General features: G+C 43.1%; 1 protein-coding gene across 2 annotated transcripts; it reads left to right on the top strand.

Annotated features, from left to right (window-relative positions):
• Positions 1-5741: 5741 nt before the first annotated feature.
• Positions 5742-22027, top strand: vegf (vascular endothelial growth factor precursor). Of its 2 annotated transcripts, NM_001124417.1 has the most exons (7): positions 6394-6462; positions 7758-7800; positions 10135-10331; positions 10879-10955; positions 11410-11442; positions 18976-19107; positions 20443-20464. In NM_001124417.1, exons 1-7 carry the CDS (start codon positions 6394-6396, stop codon positions 20462-20464), a joined length of 573 nt encoding a protein of 190 aa, NP_001117889.1. The 2 variants fall into 2 exon arrangements, with proteins under 2 accessions (XP_021437118.1, NP_001117889.1); XM_021581443.3 differs by lacking the exon at positions 18976-19107 and having other exon boundaries at positions 5742-6462; positions 20443-22027.
• Positions 22028-25672: the final 3645 nt, after the last annotated feature.

The following is a 25672-nucleotide window of genomic DNA, read 5'->3' as shown; positions in this document are numbered from 1 at the left end:
GCAGCCAACAAGTGCTCAGTGTCACGCCCTGACCTTAGAGATCCTTTTTATGTCTCTATTTTGGTTTGGTCAGGGCGTGAGTTGGGGTGGGCATTCTATGTTTTCTATTTCTGTGTGTTTGGCCGGGTGTGGTTCTCAATCAGAGGCAGCTGTCTATCATTGTCTCTGATTGAGAACCATACCTAGGTAGCCTTTTCCCACCTGTATTTTGTGGGTAGTTGTTTTCTGTTTTTGTGTCTGCACCAGACAGAACTGTTTTGTTCGTTCTCTTTGTTGTTTTTGTTATTCATTGTTCAGTTCTATTAATAAATAATGAACACTTACCACGCTGCGTTTGGTCCACTTCTTCATGCAACGCTGACGGTTACACTCAGCATATGTGGGGACTGCTTCAAGACTGCTAGAAAATCATTCCTCATGAAGCTGGTTGAGAGAATGCCAAGAGTGTACAAAACTATAATCAATGCAAAGGGTGGCTACTTTGAACAATCTAAAATATATAATATATTTGGATTTGTTTCACACTTTTTTGGTTACTACATGATTCCATATGTGTTATTTCATAGTATTGATGTCTTCATTGCAATATTGCATATTTTAATTTATTTCCACAGGAAATAAGGATTGTCACCTGTATCCAGGATTGGCATTACAAAAACTACATTTTTGTCAAGCAATTATTATTTTTGCAAAGAATCATTGTGATTCATCCGGTATTGATCCTAACATCACCCCATAGCAACGTGGGATACACACACACACACATACAAACTCAAGAGAAGACTTGATATGCAAATGCATATACAGTTGTAGCTGTTTGAGAAGGCATGCAACAGTTTTGCAAGAATGGGGAGATTTGATTAACCAATGTCAAGTCCTAGCTAATGGAGCTCAGATACACCCCCCTACCCTGAAACACACATATGCTGGTCCCCCGCTGTGACCATTTCCCCAAGCATCTCTGTGCAGTCAGACCTTTTTATTATTTTATGCCATCAGGGCCACAATAATTTGCCCCCTCTCTGATTGTTCGAGTGTGAGCCCCTCCCCATGGGTTACTGAAGGCACCTCACCGAAATTCCCACCGACTAGGTAGATGTCATCAAAGTCCTCATTAGCAGCTTTGAGAAATTCCACCCATCCAGGGGCTTTGTTAGACCAGCCCTGCCAGGCAGGCTGAGACACTTGAGGAGGCATTGCTGTCTTAGCTGGTCTCTGACCATGTTAATCTTTCTGTCTTGGCTGCTTATAGGCTACTTGCAGTAGTGTATAAACTTAACCGCATGCTAGCATACCTAAACGTAACTTTGTCCTAACCACTTGCGCTTTCGTGTAAATACTACTGGTTTTACAAATTGTGAGTGTAACAGTTTCTCGGGCTGTTACACTCTGTTGCGATTTGGACAATGTTACTGTTTCTTGTGAGATCAAGTTGCAATGGACAGTTATCTAGCAGAAGTTACGTGAGATCTCTGTCCGTACAGTATGATCTGACATGTATGAATGAGTTAAATTTGGAATGCTCTGCCAGCGTGCCTTTTCATCCGTAGTATAATCTGATTGCCACTGATTAAATAATGTGGGACATAACATCTGCCGTGTCTGGACAATTCACATATTTATCCTTAACATTCCGTATCACTTATTTTAGGCCCATGTTTTCAAACTGAGGGTGAATGGATTTTAAACCAAAGGACAGGTAGTCAAGCTGACTGTTTTGATGTGTGAGACCCTACTGTACATGAAGATCAGTCATGGGTAATATGTATTAATAAAGACTTGGTTTATTGACAATGCGAAAGGACTATGCTGGAGCAGCTTATTGGATAATAACTGTATGTAAGAGCTGAGGACTTTGAAAAATGTAAGTGGCCATTGTGGTGTTCAAATCCTGATAATAGCGTTTAGTAGTTATACAAAAGGTGAAGGTGGGGTAGATTACATTTTTTACAAGTGTTCATTTTGTGAGTTTTTCCTCAATGGTAATTACCTGATTGACATACCTTGGGAAGGGAGTATTCACTGTTCTGCTTGCTTGAGTCTCTGATGACTCTGAGGTCTAAATGCTAAATATCCCTCTCCTGCTGTGAAATGTAAACTAATCAGGAAGCATGTGTGTTTAACCAGCAGACAGAATTGAACTGTACACACAAACATGCGCCTCTGTGTGTGCATGTTTGGTGTGGGTGTTACCGATGAAGGGACAGGAAGAGAGCTCATTAGGTGTCTTGGCCCAAAACACTGAGGATGTTTTGTCGAATCAGCACAAAGCAGGGAGGCTCTTATGGAGGCAGATGCACCTGCTTGTTATCTTTCAATTAAAAGTCAAAGCCCCGCAAACAAAAGGAGTGATGCTCCGTGGACACGACGAGTCCTCTCCGTCCTCCGGTTTAGGTGACATCACAGCAAAGAGGTACTCCCCATGCCTCCTTTCTCTACTCTCTCCCACTCTTCTCCTCCTTCCCCTGCACTCGTGGTGTGATGGGTTTCCCAGTCCTTAGTTTTGATCTGCGGATGCACGTGTTATCATTGTGACTCTCCTGGACGTTGGGTCCAGGCTAAATATTTTTGCAGAAAGCATGTGACAGGTCTTGTAGGCCTCCGACCGGCTCTCGGGATTAAGGACAGAGGTTATGGCCTAGAGTGGTGAAGTGGTTCAGCTTTGACCTTCAGGCTCACAAGGTTCGGCAGGGAGAGGTTTTGATGCAGTTCATTGGGTGGGGGAAGAAAACGTTTTAATATCATCCTAACACCCAAACTACTTATATATTATGATTTCTATAAGCATAAACATGAGTTCATCAGTGTCTTACTCTGGTACAAATTCATAGATTATCGAATCTGTCAAATACGTAATAAAAAGAGCAACAGACTTATAACCATGGCAGAAACTAAAAGGGGAGAAGGGACCTTGACAAACATTAGACATTAGAACGTTAGACAAGACATCTAAGATGGGACAATATGTTCCCACACATAGGGGGTCAAGGCTCAGATTCCTTGTCAAAGACATATAGAAAGTTACTTTTCATAGATTCCCTCAGCAAGTGTAACATCTCATCGTGTAGTGGATTAAGCGTATATGAGATGTGCCTATAATGCTGATGATACAGTGTGCTTACAGAGAGCATTGAGTTTGAAATGGACATGAGAGAGAGGAGAGTGAGAAAGAGAGCGAGAGAGAGAGAGAGAGAGAGAGACAGAGCGCGCAATCGAGAACAAGGGTTGACTTCTTGCAAATAATTACTCCCAGGCATGTGAACAGAGCGAAATGTGCCTTTTCTTGCTATTGACACGTTCTGAGTGCAAATATGTTGTTGTCTGCTGTAAAATCATATGATTTTACTGATAAATGATGAGTCAAATGACTCCACAGTGTCCTCTACAGGTTAACCGTATCAGTTCAATGAACAGAGGGTGAAAAAAAGCACCAGTGACTTGCCGGTCAAACCATAATCATCCCATAGAAGAGTAAATAAAACTTTTATTGGGATTCTATTCAGGTGACAAGTAATATAACCTACTCAGACCAAATTCACATGTAACCATCACAGACACAAGCACATATAATGACAACTCCCATTCACAGGAAATATAGAGGAAAGCAGACATGTATATTAGAATGAATATGCTATGGTGCCAGATACACCCTTTTTAAAAATATTGATTACATATCCAGAGGAGATATCTAAACCCATGCTTCATGGGTAAATATGTGTGTGAGTGTTTCCAAATGGTATGCATGTGGAATATTTCCATTCGCCTCACCCTTTGCTCATTAAACATTGGTCAAAAAACCTTTCTATGCTCTACAATAGTCATTTGAATGTCAGTCATACTTTGAATAACTGTACTTTTCCATAGTTGGAAATATACTATTAAGTCTATTTGTTCTGTCTCCACAAATCTAAATATTACATTTTTTTAAAGGTTACTTTTTAAACACTACAAACTTTTGCATATAGGGGAAACACTTTGCTTTGTGTATGGGCATGTGGACAGAGTTGTTATACTCTCATTAACTCGATATTGAAACTCCTTTAGAAGCCTCAGGAAGCTAATCAACACAACAAGGTCCTCAGCCCTGGGGCTGTCCTCGCTATGGATCCTGTCTTGCGTGAGAAAGAAAGGAGAAAAGACAACAACGAGTGAGGTGAGGGATTGGAGAGGTCAGAAACCATGGAAACTATGTGGAGTGCATCTACTAAAGCAGTGTTCGAGAGAGAGAGCAGTGACCCATCGCTGTGATGGCGGAATACTGGTACAATGTTATAGTGAATGGGAAACATGCACGCTTCTACTGGGCCACAAAGGGATGGAGTTGGTGCAGGGGAGATGGGATTTAGAGGATATGGATATTATGTGCATATTTTGAGATTGAGTGCGTCTTCGTGAGAGTATGTTTTGAGGGACAGTATTGGGGAGATGCGGGACTGTTTGTGTGAGAACTAAAGCGAGAGAGGATAGAGGTTCTCTGTATCTCACTCACTGTGTGTGTGTGTGTGTGTGTGTGTGTGTGTGTGTGTGTGTGTGTGTGTGTGTGTGTGTGAGAGAGAGAGAGATATCCCATCCGTACAGACTCATGCAGTCCCCCTATTAAATTAATTCCTTGTGTAACAAATATGTAGCAGGCATTCGTCTTGCCTACGCATAAAGATCAATTATTAGATATGTATGCCTTGTTCTCTTTTGATTCACATGACAGATGAAAGAGGATGAATATCAAAAACAATTGTGCTTTTGGGAATGCTTAAATGCTTAAACAAAACCTCCAATATCAAACAATATGTCCATGCAAGTCAAGAATCTGACATGTTTCAGTTGATTGTGTTGGCTCAGCCATGCCTAGCTAAGAGCTTCCTAAAGCTCACCTGAACACCAGTGTCATTCTCACTTGGGAACATATAATGAATGACATTTTCTAAAGTTTGACTTTCTTTCTAATAAGGATCATTTTTTGCAACTTCATTTCTTGCAACTTTCAGCACCTAGAAAGTGCTATGATAATGAGGCTATGGAATGAGCCTTTTAGGATTCCTGAACTCAGCATCATGTGTGTGGTACCACAAAAGCAAAACACCTTACCAGGCCATTGCAAGTCCCTCTCCACTCTTTCATATCTGAACATCCTCACCTACTGTACTCTGTATCCTACTCTGTATCCTTTTAGAGATCCAGGCATCTCTAATGTCCAATATAGGCTACAATCAGTTTAACTGATCAACTAAAAACATGTGTGCACCACCACATCCAAGCGCTGGAAGTTAAGTCGGGTGCAAAAGTGATTCCTGCAATAGTATAGGCCATGCCTGCTTCTAATTGGGTATTTTCACATTGTTTATGGTAACTCTTGCCAATACTTTAACATACAAAAAACTTTGGTTGAAAAATAAGAAGTATGTCAATTCTAATATTTACACAAAATGGTAAATGTCTATCACAATGATGAATGATTAAAAAGCTGCAAAAAAAGGCAACAAGAGACCATTTAAATGCACCAACAACACAACTAACTATTGGACATTTAATACTTACCATTTTAAACGTGTCATGTATTATATTTTTCATAAAAAATGTGACTTAAGCACTCACCAAATCGCACAATGTGAACATCACTATTAAATATTTTATGGGAGCGCGCCCACCACCCCCTCGCCACCAACCAGTAACGCCCACATTGGTGATCTAGCCAATGAGCGCAAACGTCGTCCTACGGTCGACACGTCCGATTGCTTAACGCAATAGCTGACGATCATAGAACAGTAAACGCGCTACCCGAGCGAGAAACGGACGTGTATGACAAGATCTCCCTATTCTGCGCCTGGACGTCCAAACCCAAAGTCATAGTAAAATACATTTAAAAGAGCAAGACAAAGGAAAGGGAGACCGTTTCAGTGCGTTTCAAGGAGGATTGCTAACGGATCACTTTGCATAGGCAACCGCTCACACTCACTGCTGTGATCAATGTCGTTATAACTCAGCCGCCGCTTTCACACAGTGGAGGCATTGCGTTAAGTTGCTTTCAGAAGTTGGTGAAAGTTTTCATCCTGGTGAGCAGATAATAGGACGGAGATGTTCAGTCCATTATGGGGTTTCTAATGTGGATGTAGAATAGAAATCTTGGAAGTCTCCGGATGACCGACGCGTTTTGGATGTTACCATTCTTTGGGGCTATTCTCTGAGATTCCTTAGAGGCGGTGGCAATACAAAAAAAAGAAAAAGGATTCCTCTCAGGTGGCACATCTGCTATGTTTGGATGGATTTGATTTTACTATAACCAAGTTATCAAGAAATTGTTGCATTTTTTTTGTGTGTTTTTTCTTTATTGTGTCTGATCCAAACGACAGCTGAAATTTTAGTACAACTGTACCACTCACCCTCGGAATTACAATCATGAACATTGGCAGTTTTGTACAATTATTATTTGCAGCGCTGCTTCAGCTTCATTTTTATGCAGTTAAGGTGAGAATTATATTTAAATCGGAGGGGGATCAGATGCGTTTGAATTATGAATACAATGCTGTTCATGTTTCATTAATGAGGTGATCGCCCTTATCGCACAACCACGTCCCTTGCTGCTAGGTGTGTAGGCCACTTACAATGTATTCACTTTCTGTAAATCATAGGCCTAATGAGAGATTTTATGTCACCTTTGAATGGTTTGACATACATTTTGGTCCTTTTGGGAAAAAGTGTCATAGGCCTATCCAATTAACGCTGTATTTTCTATTATAATTACGCTATTATTATTATTATTATTATTATAACTTTTGAAAATGCACAATGCACCCGAAATTAATGTCAACAAAATAGTAAACTAGGCAAAATCGGAATTTTGAGTGACGTAAAAGTGAAATGAGTTGCCTCATTATACTAACATAATCCAAAATCACTATTGTCGTGATTTAATTCAATTGGATTCCTATTGAATAAAATCACGACAACATAATGTCACTATTCCCACTGGCGCCACACTGGTTGAACCAACGTTGTTTCCATTGAACCAACGTGTAATAGAGGTGGAACTGATGTGTGTGTGTCCAGTGGGTTGATTCCAATATTGGCAATGTATTTGCTCTCGTTTTGTAGGCTAGTCTACTGTAATGAAAAGCAAAGTCCAGACGTCCTGTCTATTGAGAGCACAAGGATAGTGCAAACCTGTTGGCCCCTAACCGAATAGCCTCGCTGGGTCGCAGAAGGTATAAAGTGTCAACGTGTATATCACTCCCTACTTAAGGCTAATAATAGCCCGTTTATATTAAACTTAGGCCTTGTTAATAAAAACATATTCGCTAAAATGTTTACGATAATCCGTACAACCTGTAAACGCTAACAATGGGCAACTCAGTCTTTCATCTATACAATTACATAGTCTTCTTTCTCACGCAATATTGAAGAGCTATTGCAACAGTCTCGGTCCGGTGATAACGTGACTGAAGCACTGCTGTGATGCCATTGTCCCTCTGCACTTGCCCATAAACGGGATAGTATTCAATGAAGTCGGCTAGCTGTCAGAATAAAGAGGGAATGTATTGGAGTCTTGCTGTATAATAAGCTAATGGCTTACGGATATACCAAAAATGATTGTGCATGCAGTTCCATTATGGAAATGATGTATACATAATTCAGGGAGGCAAAACTGCATTGCCTTTTTTACAACGTGATGCATAGCCTACCATATGAAAAAATGTGTATGACATAGGCTAAGACGTGAAGCTTCCTCTAATGGGCTTACCTGTTGTTTTTTTTTTTTACAGACAGCCCACATACCCAAGGACGGGGAGAAGAGTAAAAATGATGGTAAGTGCTGAATGTACAAATGTATTACAAGTGCAATATTGTAGAAGTTTCTTCTAAGTGTTTTACCCTTATTGGGGGATTTGTTGTGTGAATAGCCACCTAGTGGACATATTCTGAATCGGAATATTCACCTTTTCAAGTTTAGGCCTTCAATGAAAATACGTTTTTGACAAATTGGCTATTGCACATGGCTATTGTCATAACAAAATCTTTACATTGTAGCAATGCTCCCTCTCTATCAGTGAGAGAAGATGGGTATCGTATAGGACCCCATGGTGCTATATTAGTGGTGAGTCCCTGAGTGAAAGGCTTTACTTTGGAATTACCATAAAAGTGTGTCCGATCTAAATAGTCTGGTACATGTTAACAGACAAGATTACTGCGTGAATTCAAGGCCACTGCTCAATTTGTCTTTTATTTAGCCTTTTTCTTCCTCCTCTTGTGATTTGGTCACATGGCAAACATATGGTCAGATTGTATCATTTATATTGGACAAAGCATGTCAGCCTCGGTCCAAGGCTGTACACATGGCTATGTTTGTTTATTGACAGCGACAGAGTGTGTTTCACTTGTTCACTGTGTTCAAGGTTAGCCATGTTGGTCAATAGTGGACACAGAAAGGTTACTCACTGTCATACATCAGGGACTGGTCATCAGCAGAGAAAACACAGTGAATTTAATTGTGTTTTTTTATTCACAGCACAAGGGCAGTGACTCCCTTCCTCTTCTCTGACACCTGTTAGCGGCTTCTGACCTTCATTACACACACACACGCACACACACACACACACACAATCGCATTAAAACAAATGTTGCCTAGGTACTAGAACTCTGCTAGACAGACTGTGAAGCAGCAGCTGTGCAGAGAGAGACTGTGGGGCTCCGCAGAGCCAGAACAGCACAGGGAGAAGTTTTGGGCTGGTGACCTTGGGCTGTAGACGGAGACACTCCTGTCTATGGCAGCGAGACAGAGTGACAGCCTTTCTCCCCCTACAGGCTGGCCTGGCCAGGGCCTGGGCTTCTCCTCTGAGAGCAGGTGCTGGGAGGGATAAAGGGAGGTATGGACACCGCATCTGCTGACAAGGCAGGTTTGAGAAGGAGTAACAGATCCAGCTACGGCAGGCAGGCAGTGGTGTCTCAGGATGTTGTTGTAGCATTAGGTGGGAACTGACCAGGCCGACTGATTAAGGGGTGGGCTGCCGGGGGTCACATGAGAGGAGGTGAACCCTGGCACCGCACAGCCTGAGGGCATGGGCTGCTCGGATGACCTGGGGGTCAGGAGGGGGACGGTGTCGCTGGGAAACCAGTCCATAGGATGGAGCGTGCGGGATTATTCTGGGATGGAGATGGGTAGAGTTAGTCAGCATCTGATGAATTGTGGGTTGTATGTACAGTTGAAGTCGAAAGTTTACATACACTTAGGTTGGAGTCATTAAAACTAGTTTTTCAACCACTCCAAAAATGTCGAGTTAACAAACTATAGTTTTGGCAAGTCAGTTAGGACATCTACTTTGTGCATGACACAAGTCATTTTTCCAACAATTGTTTACAGACAGATTATTTCATAATTCACTGTATCACAATTCCAGTGGGTCAGAAGTTTACATCCACTAAGTTGACTGTGCCTTCAAACAGCTTGGGAAATTCCAGAAAATTATGTCATGGCTTTAGAAGCTTTTGATAGGCTAATTGACATCATTTACATATAAAATACATTGAAATCATTTATATACATCAAATACATACACAAGGTGTACCTGTGTATGCATTTCAAGGCCTACCTTCATGTGTGTTGTGTTGTGGGCTTTAGACAGCTGTGAGCACATGAGCAGGTTTGACATTATTTTGGTGGGGGACATTAAGATCCTTGTCAGCACAATACTCTGCTTTGTTACATCTGAAGCCATATATATGTGGCTTTGTTCATCTGCTAAACTGGCTTTCGCAATGGGAACCACTCAGGAAACGAATGCCTGTACCTTTTGACGACCACAAAGGCACACAAGTACTCTTTTCCACTGCCAAACGGAACCAGAGCAGATGGGGGATTCTAGGAAGTAGAGGAGGCATGGAGAGTTAGGATAAAGGAGAAAAAGGGACACAACTGGGGAATGAGGGAGGAAAGGAGGATGAAAGAGAATGCATTGGAGAGTTTTACTAAGTGGAGAGGATGGATGTGCTGTTCTCTACAGCATAGCATTTTTGTGGTAGGGTTGCCACTGATGTTACCGTCTTCTCCTCAAGGAATCTCACTGTTACTGACAGTTATCTACGGCACAGTGAGGATGAGAAGGAAGCAGGACTGATGTTCTCCCTCTGCTCTTCCTCCTGCAGTGGTCCCGTTCATGGACGTGTATAACAAGAGCATGTGTCGGACACGGGAGATGCTGGTGGACGTCTTCCAGGAGTATCCAGATGAGATTGAGCACACCTACATCCCCTCGTGCGTGGTGCTCATGCGCTGCGCTGGATGCTGCAACGACGAGGCGCTCGAGTGTGTCCCCACGGAAACAAAAAACGTTACCATGGAGGTAAGCTCCAACTCTCGCGGGGGTTATCTCACTTATAACCCCCTCTCTCTTCCATATCTCTCGGTGTCCTCTCTCTCTTCCATTCCTTTTCTCACTGGTTCTCTCTGTCTCGCTCTTGCTCGCTTTGCGTCTCTCTCTGTCCCATGGAAAAAGTGAAGCAGCAGGGGCCTGGCATGTCAGCTATTTTGTTTACCCTTGCACACCCTGTTTACGCCCCTGTTTTATGAGGTTGAAGTCTCTCTTGGCCACGGTCAGGAGTCAGGACTTACTGTTGGCATGAGCCTAAGGTGGAAAGGAATAAGCTATAGGAATGTGATCCAGCGCATGCCTGGCTATGGTGTCGCCCTGTCTTCACCGACCGGTTAGCTATTGGCCAGACTGTGACCACTTTGTCAATGGACAGAGCAATCACTCGCTAAGAATCTCTGAGGTAGTAATGTTGCGGCAGAGGAATTTGGTTTGGGCGGGGGGGATTGACCCAAGTAAGCGACTACAAACCCTTTTTCAACGTGAATTTTAACGTTTAATGTCTTATGTTTCTCTACAGGTAATACAGGTGAAACAGAGAGTATCGCAACATCATTTTCTGTTAAGTTTCACAGAACATCGAAAGTGTGAATGCAGGTAAGAATATTTCTCAGGCCTATAATGATTTCAGGCTTCAATGTTATTTTGCTTACTGGTTGGAGGTTCAATGCAGGTGTTTTTAATCTCAATATCAAATCATTTCTGGGTAACAATTAAGTACCTTACTGTGATTGTTTTCAATTAAACTGTTAAACTGAAAACTTGCTGTTATTGGCAGAGAGATTTGGAAATATCTTTCTTATTGGTCTATTAACTAATTATTTAGGCCAAAACTCCATCTTACCAAAACAGGCTGACATTTCAGTCGGTCTTTTCAAACAGCTCCTCCACTAAAAGGGCATCATCATAATTTTCACTATTTTACAGTATTATTCTAACCTCCATAGTGTGGAAATATATATAAAACATAGGAAATCATGTTTTTGACTGCACTGGGCCTAGCTAAATATAAAGCTAAATGTTTTGTTCTCTATTTTCCTCTTAATTTCAGACCAAAGCCAGAAGTTAAAGCAAAGAAAGAAAAGTAAGTACACGTTTTGCGTTGTTATTGAGTTATTTGTGGGGGGAGCTTTCTGTGTTCCGTTTGACTCCCAATCTGATATTCAAACGGTCGAAACAGCTCTATCTGCCAGCCCCAAAATATCTCAATATATTGATTGACCAGTTTCCCAACCAATCATCATCCCTTTCTCACCACAGACGTTGTAACTTAACACAGAAGGCTGGGGCCCAATCCTCCCGAACCAATACGTATTCAGTATTCCTCATGTTTTTTGGCCACTGTACATGCAGATGAGAAGCAGCCAGCTGGACACTGTGGTACCAGCGACCATGTGGGGTAGCACTAATGCTAATGCTAATAGTAACAGTGACGCTGCAGTATCTTCTACCCCTGCTGCACTGAGAAGTCAGCAGCTGCACTACTCCAGCTGATAGGATTGAGTCGATCATTTTAAAGGCTGGTGAGAGGAAGTGTTAGGGTGCCTTCTCTACTAATGATTGGGATTATCAGCACCTCATAGGCTCCTACACCGCACCACATAGCCCTGTCTCTCTCTTTTTTGCATAGCGATGGAGTGGAGGTAGAGGCCTAGTTCTCCATGTTCCCTTCCCGCCTTGTGGGAGTTAGTGGACTAGCAGCACACTTTATGGGGAAAAAACAGCCTCTCTCCTCTATCTTTACTGATGCTGATAAGAGAATGGATTTTTTTTTTAACAGGGTTTGTTTCAGTTTGTCTTCCTGCCAGGCTCTGTTCGTTTTATGGCGGTTGGTTTAGTGCTCTACTGTGCGGCTGTAACAGTTGGGTTGAGGTAGTTCGCTTGCGCCAGACCACCCGCGACTGGCTGGGCCGTCCAGCAGCCTTCTTCTTAGCTCCAGTTGCTTAAGCTTGACCCTCGGCCCTCGTGGCTACTTCCACAGTGCAACAGGTGTCATTCAGTTAAACCATTTTTATTTTTAGAGTTGTAAATAGTGGATGAGCCTGGAGCCTGGAGATGGAGATGAGCCTGGAGTGGACGTGGTTAGTTACAGGCAGTGTGGAGGGAGGGAAACCGACTGATGCAAGTGTGTGTGTGTGTGTGTGTGTGTGTGTGTGTGTGTGTGTGTGTGTGTGTGTGTGTGTGTGTATATATCTTTAGCCACCTCAGCTGCAGCTGGCACGTCAGAGGATGTCCCTTGTTTCTATTGGATAAGAACCACGTAGGGTTAAAGCCACATGGATCAGAGGAGGAGAGATGGGATCATGTTAGCTACCTGAGAGGGCTAAATCAAATCCATTTGTCATGGGACTGAGCTGAGCCTTGTCCTCGCGTTGTGCCACACACACATCTCTGCCTGTCACCCAGCACGTAGGCAGACAGCTCACCCCAGCCATGCCAGGGTAGGGTGCAGGGAAAAGACTGCCCATTCATGAGCTCAGACACACCCTCACTCTTTCACTCAAATGCATACTGTACGTAATACCCTCGACCAACACTCGGGGCTCTATCTTAACAAACCTAACTTAATGGTAAATCTAAGGGCAGGCGGTAGCGCTGTAGGTTCAAGGGTGTGTCAAAAATATTTTAGCAATTTTCACTATTACAATTATCTGCGCACTTGATGGTGTTGGCGCGAAAGGGCTGGGTGTTGATGAGTAAACTAGTTGTGGGTGTCGAGGCTTGGCCCCTCACTGGCCTATCAGAACGTGCTCCATGGCGAAATGTGTTGTTGCTTCAAGTTGTGTATTTACAGTATTTTATGTTTTGACTTGGAATAAACGCCAATTCCAGTGTGTCTGTTATATTTTTTTAAATGGCTTACAGAAACTAAATAACAAATTGAAGACCTATCTTTGCTAAATACGTTAACTTGAACCCATTTGCAGTCCACATTGTTCTAAGTAATTGCAAGGCATAAATGGCATTCCCATATAGGATAGGGGCTAGGCCTACTGTAAATTGCATTATAGCTGAGCACAGACATGACAAACATTGTCAATAAGCAATATTAAATTCACTAATTGATAAGGCCTACGAAGAGAACGAATAGCTCTAATCAAATTCTAAACAAAACAAATAAAACCAGGAAGGTGAATCATTCTAATAAGGTAGATTGCTTGTTATTACAACCATTCTTTCTTTTTTTTAAACAACTATAAATAATTGTAACATGTAATGATATCATCAAATTGACATGATGAAAAGAAGCGCATTGCTGTTGAACCAGCCTTTGTTATAGTAGGCCTAATGAATGAAACGGAAAACAGGCAATTGTTACAGATAACTTCTAAATGCGAGGTTCACCTGTACTCAACGAGGTTCTCATCTTTCGTATCATGATTGACATGACTTGTAGCTTACATCATGGAGGAGGGGAGGTTTACACACATCCAAAATGGGACCGCATGACTAAAATAATGTGGGCCTACCTCTAATGCATTAAGATCCAATTTATTTATAAAGTCCTTCTTAGATCAGCTGATATCTCAAAGTGCTGTACAGAAACCCAGCCTAAAACCCCAAACAGCAATCAATGCAGATGTAGAAGTACAGTGGCTAGGAAAAACTCCCTAGAAAGGCCAGAACCTAGGAAGAAACCTAGAGAGGAACCAGGGTATGAGGGGTGGCCAGTCCTCTTCTGGCTGTGCCAGGTGGAGATTATATTATTGTAGGTAAAAAGGGAATGTCAGCCCACTGTTTTACTCCTCTCAAACGTTATATTTGAATAAAGCTTTGGTGATTTTAAGATTTATTTCCAAGCGTTCTCAGGAGCCAAACCCTGTATCGACAGTCTTGGGTAAAAAATCCTTCATTGAGAGGAGAGGAGGCTATACTTTGAGTCTATGTATGCGGATGACTCAACACTATACACGTCAGCTACTACAGTGACTGAAATGACTGCAACACAACAGAGTTGCAGTTAGTTTCAGAGTGAGTGGCAAGGAATAAATATTTCTAAATCTAAATGCATTGTATTTGGAACAAAACACTCACTAAACCCTGAACCTCAGCTAAATCTTGTAATAAATTATGTGGAAATTGAGCAAGTTGAGATGACTAAACTGCTTGGAGTAACCCTAGATTGTAAACTGTCATGGTCAAAACATATTGATGCAGTAGTAGCTAAGATGGGGAGAAGTCTGTCTATAATAAAGCGATGCTCTGCCTTAACACTATCAACAAGGTCGGTCCTACAGGCCCTAGTTTTGTCGCACTTTGACTACTGTTCAGTCGTGTGGTCAGGTGCCACAAAAAAGGACTAAGGAATATTTCAATTGGCTCAGAACAGTGCAGCACGGCTTGCCCTTGGATGAACACAGATAGCTAATAATAATAATAATATGCATGTCATTCTCTCCTGGCTCAAAGTGGAGGATAGATTGACTTCGTCACTACTTTTATTTATGAGAGGTCTTGACATGTTGAATGCACCGAGCTGTCTGCCTAAACTACTGGCACACAGCTTGGACACCCATGCATACCCCACAAGACATGTCACAAGAGGTCTCTTCACAGTCCCTAAGTCCAGAACAGACTACGGGAGATACACAGTACTAAACTCAGCAAAAAAAGAAATGTCCTCTCACTGTCAACTGCGTTTGCTGAAAATAAACTTAGCATGTGTAAATATTTGTATGAACATAACAAGATTCAACAACTGAGACATAAACTGAACAAGTTCCACAGACATGTGACTAACAGAAATTGAATAATGTGTCCCTGAACAAAGGGGGGGGGTCAAAATCAAAAGTACAGTCAGTATCTGGTGAAGCCACCAGCTGCATTAAGTACTGCAGTCCTCATGGACTGCACCAGATTTGCCAGTTCTTGCTGTGAGATGTTACCCTACTCTTCCACTTGCACCTGCAAGTTCCTAGACATTTCTGGGGTGAATGGCCCTAGCCCTCACCCTCCGATCCAACAGGTCCCAGACGTGCTCAATGGGATTTAGATCCGGGCTCTTCGCTGGCCATGGCAGAACACTGACATTCCTGTCTTGCAGAAAATCACACACAGAACGAGCAGTATGGCTAGTTGCATTGTTATGCTGGAGGGTCATGTCAGGATGAGCCTGCAGGAAGTGTACCACATGAGGGAGGAGGATGTTTTCCCTGTAACGCACAGTGTGGAGATTGCCTCCAAATCGATCCCGCTCCAGAGTACAGGCCTCGGTGTAACGCTCTTCCCTTCAATGATAAACGCGAATCCGACCATCACCCCTGGTGAGACACAACCGCGACTCGTCAGTGAAGAGCACTTTTTGCCAATCCTGTCTGGTCCAGCAACGTTGTTGCCTGTGATGTCTGGTGAGGACCTGCCTTACAACAGGCCTACAAGCCCTCAGTCCAGCCTCTCTCAGCCAATTGTGGACAGTCTGAGCACTGGTGGAGGAATTGTGCGTTCCTGGTGTAACTCATGCAGTTGTTGTTGCCATCCTGTACCTGTCCCGCAGGTGTGATGTTCGTATGTACCGATCCTGTGCAGATGTTGTTACACTTGGTCTGCCACTGCGAGGACGATCAGCTGTCCGTCCTGTCTCCCTGTTGCGCTGTCTTAGGCGTCTCACAGTACAGACATTGCAAGTTATTGCCCTGGCCACATCTGCAGTCATCATGCCTCCTTGCAGCTTGCCTAAGGCACGTTCACACAGATGAGCAGGGACCCTGGGCATCTTTCTTTGGGGTTTTTCAGAGTCAGTAGAAAGGCCTCTCTAGTGTCCTAAGTTGTCATAACTGTGACCTTAATTGCCTACTGTCTGTTAGTGTGTCTGTTAAGCTGTTAGTGTCTTCACGACCGTTCCACAGGTGCATGTTCATTAATTGTTTATGGTTCATTGAACAAGCATGGGAAACAGTGTTTAAACCCTTTACAATGAAGATCTGTGAAGTTATTTGGATTTTTATGAATTATCTTTGAAAGACAGAGTCCTGAAAAGGGGACATTTCTTTTTTTAGCTGAGTTTACATAGAGCCATGACTGCATAGAACTTTATTCCACATCAAGTAACTCATGCCAGCAGTAAAACTAGATTTAAAAAACTGATAGAAAAACACCTTATGGAACAGCAGAGACAGTGAAGCAACACAACATTGGCACAGACACATGCATACACACACACACACGATACCAATACATGCACATTGATTTAGTACTGTAGATATGTGGTAGTGGGGGAGTAGGTGCCTGAGGGCAGTGTGTTGTGGAATCTGTGAAGGTATTGTAATGTTTTTAAAATTGTATAAACTGGCTTAAATTAGCTGGACACCAGGAAGAGTAGCTGCTGCCAAAGCAGCAGATAATGGGGATCCATGAGAAATACAAAATTCAAATAAAACAATTATTATACGTTTTTTTAATGTTTCTATATACAATGTATTCAGGCACCAAAAGCACTTTAGGCTACTATTGTTCCATGCGCATATGGGCATTGTGCGTCACGGCTGTATAGGCTGAGTTTCCGCTGTCAACATTCATGCCATAACCAGCTGTGTTACCACTAAAACCAGCTTTTGGTTAGTCTTAAACATCCCTATCAGCGCTGTCTGAATTTAGCACTTTGGATCATGTTTTTTAGGACACGCCTAAAATATTTTCACCCCTTCCATCTGAGTGCAAGCGTGCTGATATAAGACGGGTAAATTCTCGAACCTGGCGCTAGGGCCGGAAAATGTCTGCGGTATTTTTTTACATGACGAAATTGCAAACTAACGTGCATTTCACATTAGTGCCGCCTTAACGGCAGCCGAGAATAGAGCCCTTGATATGCACAGACTGATTTACACAGGCAACAGTGGATGCATTTACATTGACACGCGCATTTACATTGAGACACACATTCAAAAAGGGATCGATCCCACTGCTTATTAGGAGACTAGATTAGAAGGGAGATGCCTGACTTGATTGATTGTCTCCTCTTTGGCCTAACCTCTATTGATTGAACTCTGTATGAGTGTCCCTACTTCCACTTTAGGTGTCTCTTCTCTTTTGCCCTGTTCTCTATTTTCCAGGGGCAATGACCGAAAGAGAAAGAAAGAGAGAGACACTGGCACGATGAGGTCTGAGGCCTCTTCTGTGGCGTGTCTGCACATGGGCACTATATCTCTCTTGATGGTTGGTTTGATATTGGAGGACCTTGTTTTTATCTTGTAAAATGCAAACCTCTTCGATTGGCATGAGGAGGCTCCATTTTTTTAAAGGAACCTTTTTTTGTATGGCATTTGCACCACTTGAGTCCATGGCGAGGGTAGTAATGTGAAGTTGACGTGAGTGAGAACTGTCAGGTAATGATGATGTCCGAATGAAGCATGGCTGTTTTACCACCCCCTCACTAATCCATGGCAGCAGAGTCGATGCCATGTTGAGTCTACACGCTGCTAGGAGTTTGCTCTGTTTCTCTGTTGCCTTTTTGTTTTCGCTGATAGGTGGATGGACCAACACTGTTCTCGACCACTATATAGTGCCAATTGGTTTGGTTACTTTAAGTAGACAGGCTTGGCTCAGTTTGTTTGGTTAAGAGTTATTGTGGCCTTGAGTGGTACACCGAAAAGGGCTGCTTTAGGTTGCTTTGTTCCTGCTTTTAGACGGGACGGTCTAGAACGTGACCCAGACGTGATCTGACCTCGCATAGCTAGTAGAAATACGGCCAACTGCGTCGTCTGGGACGAAGCGTAGCTTTACCTCGTCTGGTGCATCGCAGCGCTCCCCTGTCTCTGTCCTTGTTTTGTCTATGGTGTGTGCCCCATATCTGACAATGTTCACCTCCATAAAATATACTGCATCTTTAAGCACCAGTGATGGCATCTACTTTGACTAGGCTAGTGAAATGAATACGATTTAGATTAGTCTTTGATCTGTATTTCACAATCCTTACATTGTGCTTGAGCCTGCGCTTGCTCAGCCCAACCGTCATCCTAATGTCATCCTAACATACCATTAAGTTGTGGCGCTCATGTGAGCACGTCTGTAGGGTAATTGTAGTGGGAAATATCGGCAGATTTTGGGAGGGATGGGTTTTTAAAGATGGCTGCTCCCTTGTGAGCATGTCATTGGGTGGATTGGGAAGCAAATGCTATGTGTTCTGTGTTTCTGCTGTGGCCTTTATCTTATCACATGCACCTGTTTTGTGTGTCTGTGTGTGTGTGTGTGTGTGTGGCAGTTAGTGTATATGGTGCACATTTTCTCATTCAATGTTGCTCTCATTGACCCAGTCACACATGTGCTTGTCATACGATTTATAGAGGATGAATGAAAGAGTGGGTGAATGTGTGTGAGTGTATGCAAGCATGATCAGGGCCATGTGTGTAGAAAAGTCTTTACCCGTGCTCTCTTTCAAACCCGATCACAAGGCGCCACAACCGCAAACAACCTTCACACCACCCAGCGGCTACAGAAGTATTGAGCTGATGTTGCTCAAATGTTCTTCCAATGTCGGTGCGTTGGGGGGAGGGGGGGGGGGGGGGGGGCAATGGGTTGTGGTTTTGGATGGTGCATGAGAGTCTGTCTGCACCCTTTTTCTGCTGGATACGCTCTATAGCTTAGACCTCTCTCTCTTTCTCCCTTTTTGCTTCCCTTGCAGCCACTGTGAGCCTTGCTCAGAGAGAAGAAAGCGCTTGTTTGTGCAGGACCCTCTCACCTGTAAATGTTCCTGCAAATTCACACAATTAGACTGCAAGTCCAGACAACTTGAGTTAAACGAAAGAACTTGCAGGTTTGTTTACGAAATATTATGATAAACAACGTGACTTGGTCTCTACTCCGCTCACCCACATCTACATCCCTCCACCTTCTTTATACTTCTGTCATTTGCCTGATTTCTTTTCTCCTGCATGAGAAATGCATGCTTCTCAGTTTCTTATAGACTGTTTTTGTTTGATTTGAGAATTGTGTAGGACTGTTTGCTTGTAAGTGTGTTTGTATTGTCTGTCCTGTGTAATATTCTGATGCTCTTTTTAGCATCATCCTTGATGTTAGAACTGTGACTCTATTATTGTGTGTTCTATAAAGATAGTATATTTTATCTAGCTAGTATAGTATATTCCCTTTGCATGGTAGACACTTAAACTAGACAATACGCAAAAAAACAGCCCCTTTCTCGCTTTAGATTCCCTTTAAATGAATGCTATATATATATATATATATATATATATATATGGCATTCATTTAAAGGGAATCTATATAAAACCCAACCCCCTACACACATCAAAACCCAACCCCCTACACACATCAAGATATGTGTAGGCGGTTGGGTTTTATGTGTGTGAGACAGTCCGCACCATATTGGGTCAGTCTGTAGTATTGCCCATATATTATAAGACCCACAGTTATCATCCTACTTATCTCCCAACATAGTCTCCTTATCTCTTTCCCATCGCTACATGTATGTATATATATATAACCACCTGCGTAGGAGGGGAATTTTAGCATCCATTGTTGTTTTTAAACTTCTACCAGTCTTGGTCACACAAATAGACAGACATGTTTATAAGTCAGCACAGTACAGGACTCAAGCCAGAACTAACTCATGCACGGCACTAACACTCAAAGGGAAAGTGTTTCCCTTGGTTCGTAACTGTGAACGAACAGGCTCTTAATTGAGTGAATGTAGAGCTGGTGTCCATGCTGCTCGTTTCTAATGGTCCTACTCATAACTCCTACGAGGCGTAGCCCTAAACTCAATTACTAATCGGTGATTAAAACTCCATCTTCATTGGTTGCAAATAATGGCTGTATTCAGTCAGTGGCCCAATGGAGAGCTGACTGCTTCCACACTCCCACAAGGCCTTGTGTTGGTGACCTGCCTTGACACTACTATATGACCTTTGAACCTTAGGGGCCCCCCACACGGTTTGCTGGATTTAGAGAGCCACACATGAGTGGGGTGACCAGCAACATGATTCCAATTGGTCAGGGGAGGAAGAGGGAGGAGCTGCAGGAGTTTTCCACATTTGGGGTGATGTGATTGGCTCCAGGCTACACCCCTGCTGGGAGGATGATTTGTTGCCCACCTTCTAACCTACTGTCTGTCATGTCTTGTCATCCACAGATGTGACAAACCAAGGAGATGAGATGAGGAGAGGGGGACAATGAAATGAAGGAATATTTTCTTGGCACAGCACTTTGAAACCTGAGGACGCATTCCCTGAATGGACTGAAAATTACAATGAAAGAAGAAAGAGCGAACGATGGAGAGAGACTGAGATAGCAACATGCTGTTGTATATTTCTAAGATATATATTCTAAAAGGACAATGACATTGTGTATTGCTGCTATAAAAAAAAAATGAGACATTATAAAGTGAACGAATGCGCCACTGTCTGGCGTGTGAATTGGACAAATGTTTAGTTCCCAGGGTGTTTGGGCCTTCGCGTGGATAGGACTGAGAGTTTTTGTAATTTTATGTAACACTTCACTGGATGTAGGTCTGCTGTGGATATGAGTATCTTAAATATATCTATATAAAAAAACTAAGAGAAATTGTGACCATAACTTCACTGAGAGGTGCAACGGGAACATGTTTCTCCTAGACCTTCAGAGGTCTGAGAGAACTGTCAGAAAGCAGAACTACTTCCTCTGTGGGGTTAAGTTTTTGTCACCGCTGTATCTACTAATACCAGATAGGACTCGATGTGAGAATAATTCTAAAGGGATATTAAACGTAGGTATGTATGGAGACGAGACAATCCTGAACTTGATTCCGTCTTCCGCTTAGGAGCAGTGGTATTCAACTCACCACTGTCAAAATCAATAATCTCTATTTGCTTTGTTTAATGTCTTCATTTGTTTTCCAAAGATATAATTGCACACACACATTAAAGAATAGTCTGTTTTAGAAAAAATATTGATCTCTATATACTTACCGAATATCCCTTTGTCTAGTACAGTACATCTAATTTATAATGCTAGAATATTTTCAGAATTCTGTGCATTTAATTTATATATTTATATTCAGTGTTATGGTTGATATTGATTTTACTTCAATTTTAATTTTACTAGAATGTTATCACCAATCTGTTTGGCCATGGAAAACTGTAGACATATTTCTTTAAAAAAAAGAACAGATAGATAAACTTCAACATTCCTGAAAATGAGATACTGTATGTTTTGTTGGGCTAGAGAGGCTGGTAAGCATGTGTCTGGACTTTGTTACAAACAACCCCTGCCACAAACATCTTTGTGAAAAGATGCCCAGCCAACATTGCAATTTTAGGCGGGACATGTGTTTTTGCACTTGAGTGCCCGAAGACACGTCGTGAGGAGAACTGAGGGCGTCTCCCTGACCTTGGTCAGCTTGGGAAAGCTCCACACTGAGAGACTGAGACTCTGGCCAGCCCACTTTAGCCAGAACAGGACTTGGCCTAGTGGGGAACCAGGAGCATTAGGAGATGATGCTCTCTGCCCTTTGATGAAAAAAGAAACATTCTATTTGTATTTCCATGTCAGAAATGCTCTTTTTGTTTGTTGTATCATGTACAGACACATTTTTAGTATATTTTCACATTAATATATTTATTGGTGCTGTAAAATTATCCGTTTTACAATAGTAACATATTTTTTTGTTTTAGTGTAACTATTAACTATATTTATTTAGAAAATATATTGTTTTTTATTAAACAGAAAATGCAGTTCTCTTTGGAAGCCTCTTTTTAACTGTTTTGAAATTACCTCGGACATTTTGATCAATCTAAAATAATTTGATTAAGTAACAATACAACACAATCCTACTTTATTAATCATTCCTAAGCCAATTGATTAGGCATCATAAAAGTACAAGACTACAATAAAATACATGCAGTGCCAAAATAAAGGAAACAACTACATTTTAATTTATTTGACCTTTAACTAGGCAAGTCAGTTAAGAACAAATTCTTATTTTCAATGACGGCCTAGGAACTTGTTCGTGGGCAGAACGACAGATTTTTACATTGTCAGCTCTGGGATTCAATCTTGCAACCTTTCGGTTTCTAGTCCAATGCTCTAATCACTAGACTACTTGCCGCCCCAAGTAAAGTGTCTTAATATGGCATTGGGCCCCCACAAGCCAGAACAGCTTCAATGCACCCTGGCATAGATTCTACAATTGTCTGAAACTCTATTGGAGGGATGCAACACCATTCTTCCACGCAAAATTCTGTCATTTGGTGTTTGGTTGAAGGTGGTGGAAAACGCTGTCTCAGGCGCCACTCCAGAATCTCCCATAAGTATTCAATTGAGTTAAGACCTGGTGACTGAGCCGGCCAATGGCATATGGTTTACATCGTTTTCATGCTCATCAAACCATTCAATGACCATTGTCATCCTGTGAGGGCATAGCCATGATATCCAAAATAATGGCCGAAATAGTGGCCTGCCCAGCATGACCCTAAGCATAATGGGATGCTAACTGCTTAATTAACTCAGAAACCACACCTGTGTGAAAGCACCTGCTTTCAATATATGTTGTATCCCTCGTTTACTGTACTAAAGTGTTTCCATTATTTTGGCAGTTACCTGTATGTAGGCCTACATGCAAAAAGTTTCAGAAATTACATTACATTAAGCACTGATGCAACACAATGTGCAGTACAAAGTGCAGTACAAAGTGCAATACAGTTGCAGGAAGTTTAAATTTTTTCCACAATGCCCCAAATGGAACCATAGGTCTCATGGTCCTTTGCATGATCAAAAGTAGGTCCAACTGGTGCTTAAACCGTAAAATAAACATTTGAAAAAAAAGAAGCCGCAAAAGGTTTTGATCTATCCATACTTGTACAATGGCAGATGTACATAAAAAAAAGCGGTAGACTCACTTTCAATTCGATTCGATAAGTATCGCAGAAGTTCCGTGCTATAGCAGGATTGAAGGGAAAGATCATTTCCGATTGAGCCGACATATGCAGCGTTTACCATGAATGCGGTTTTTGGCAAACATTGCCTTTACATTACAATCGCGCTATAGCACTATAGCCCTTGGTTAAGTGGTCAACACCTCAACACAATAACTTACGATGAACAAAAGAGGAGAAAATAAACGCCCTAAAAATGTCAGAACCAAGCATTGACCTTGTGCCATATTTCAAATAATTTACCTAAATTGTTCACAAATAGAATCTCTGAAATAGTAGAGTTTTTTCTGTCAGGAGCGGGTTGTGATTTTTATACTGAACCTCTCTAATTATAATCCAAAAGTACCCCATGTCTATGTGGTTATGTCATTTCATGCATTCTACCTCCACTAAGAAAAGATTAGCAGTGGCTCTCTCTTAAAATAAACCCCAGAGAGGGAAGGAGGAAGGAGGGAGCCTATTATCTTGGATTTTATTTTGCATCCTTATCTTCTTCAGCCTCATCCCTCCATCTCTTCCTTCTTCCTCTTGTACTGTAGGTCATTAATCACGTTTAAGGTAAACAGCACCCTAGCACTAAGAAATTGCTTAGTCACGGAACAACATGGAAACGCTGACCCAACCACTCCAGGAAATGCCCAATGAGGCCTGTAATTGAATACAGTTCGAATAACCAACAGGTTCAGGCCCATTTTCCCTTTGTATACTTAAAAGGAAGTTTCAACTTGATTCCATAAAAAGTGTGGTTTCATCTATTGTTTTACAAGTTCCTCCCTCAAACTAGTATTGCACCATGAGGCCTACATGAAGGAAGTTTCATTTCCAGTGAAATGGACTTGTCAGGCGGGACTAGGTGGGTGAGGAAGGAATCAGGCGCAGAGAGTTCCACTGGGAAAAAAAGTGCTCTTTAATAACGCACACAAAATTAGACAAGCCCAACAACACAGGGCGCGGACTGTACCCCTTTACGTACTTTAAATAAGGAAGTTCATTAAGCACATACAACAGAACACAGGTGAAACTAATAAGACAAAACAAACAGACAAATGAAAAAGGGATCGGTGGCGGCTAATAGGCCAGTGACGACGACCGCCGAGCACCGCCCGAACAGGCAGGGGAGCCAACTTCGGCGGAAGTCGTGACAGTACCACCCCCCTGACGCGCGGCTCCCGCAGCGAGCCGCCACCGGCCTCGAGGGCAACCTGGAGGGCGAGGCGTCGGGCGATCCGGGTGGAGGCGGTGGAAGTCTCTCAGGAGAGAAGGATCCAAAATGTCCCCCACCGGAACCCAGCATCTCTCCTCCGGACCGTACCCCTCCCAGTCCAGAATGCCACATACTGTGTACGCCGGTGATCCCTCGATGTCCAGAGGGGGCGAAGGGACCTCAGGCACCTCACCTTCCTGCAGGGGACCAGCCACCACCGGCCTGAGGATAGAAACATGAAACGAGGGATTAATACGGTAATACCTAGGAAGTTGTAACCTGTAACACACCTCGTTTATTCTCCTCGGGACTTTAAATGGCCCCACACACTGCGGCCCCAGCCTCCGACAGGGCAGGCGGAGGGGCAGGTTTCGGGTCAGACCCGGTCCCCCGAGCCAGACCCGGTCCCCCGGTGCAAACACGAGGGCCTCACTGCAGTGCTGGTCAGCGCTCCTCGTTCCCCCGCTAGTCTTAGCGACTCCTGGACGGCTTTCCAGGTGTCCTTGGAGTACTGTACCCATTCCTCTACCGCAGGAGCCTCGGTCTGGCTCTGATGCCATGGGTCTAGGACCAGCTGGTAACCCAACACACACTCAAAAGGGGACATGTTCGTTGAGGAGTGGCGGAGGGAGTTCTGAGCGAGCTCAGCCCAAGGAACATACCTCACCCACTCACCAGGCCGGTCCCGGCAATATGATCGCAGAAACCTGCCCACATCCTGGTTTACGCGCTCCACCTGCCCATTACTCTCGGGGTGAAAACCTGAGGTCAAGCTGATCGAGACCCCCAGTCTCTCCATAAACGCCCTCCAAACTCTGGACGTGAATTGGGGGCCCCGATCAGAAACGATGTCCTCAGGCACCCCATAGTGTCGGAAGACATGGGTAAACAAGGCTTCCGCAGCCTGCAGGGCCGTAGGGAGACCGGGCAATGGGATGAGACGGCAGGACTTAGAAAACCGATCCACAACGACCAGGATCGTAGTACTTCCCTGGGACGGGGAAGGTCGGTAAGAAAGTCCACCGATAAGTGTGTCCACGGCCGTTGTGGAACGGGAGGGGCTGTAACTTCCCTCTAGGCAAGTGTCGAGGAGCCTTGCTCTGAGCGCACACTGAGCAGGAGGAGACATAAATCTCACATCCTTAGCCAACGTGGGCCACCAGTATCTCTCTCTAAGACTCCGCACTGTCCTCTCGATGCCAGGACGACCCGAGGAGGGGAAAGTATGAGCCCAACGGATTAGCTTA

Source organism: Oncorhynchus mykiss, chromosome 3, assembly GCF_057628025.1.
Source record: "Oncorhynchus mykiss isolate SJ-2025 chromosome 3, ASM5762802v1, whole genome shotgun sequence".
NCBI lineage: Eukaryota > Metazoa > Chordata > Actinopteri > Salmoniformes > Salmonidae > Oncorhynchus > Oncorhynchus mykiss.
The sequence above is the reverse complement of the archived record's forward strand: the minus strand, read 5'-3'. Positions and strand labels throughout refer to the sequence as shown.

Excerpts from the sequence above, each read along its gene's own strand:
- vegf (NM_001124417.1), top strand. The coding sequence starts at position 6,394 with ATGAACATTGGCAGTTTTGTACAATTATTATTTGCAGCGCTGCTTCAG. Across the intron at positions 6,463-7,757 it reads TTCATTTTTATGCAGTTAAG|ACAGCCCACATACCCAAGGA; the intron begins GTGAGAATTATA and ends TTTTTTTTACAG. Across the intron at positions 19,108-20,442 it reads TTAAACGAAAGAACTTGCAG|ATGTGACAAACCAAGGAGAT; the intron begins GTTTGTTTACGA and ends TGTCATCCACAG.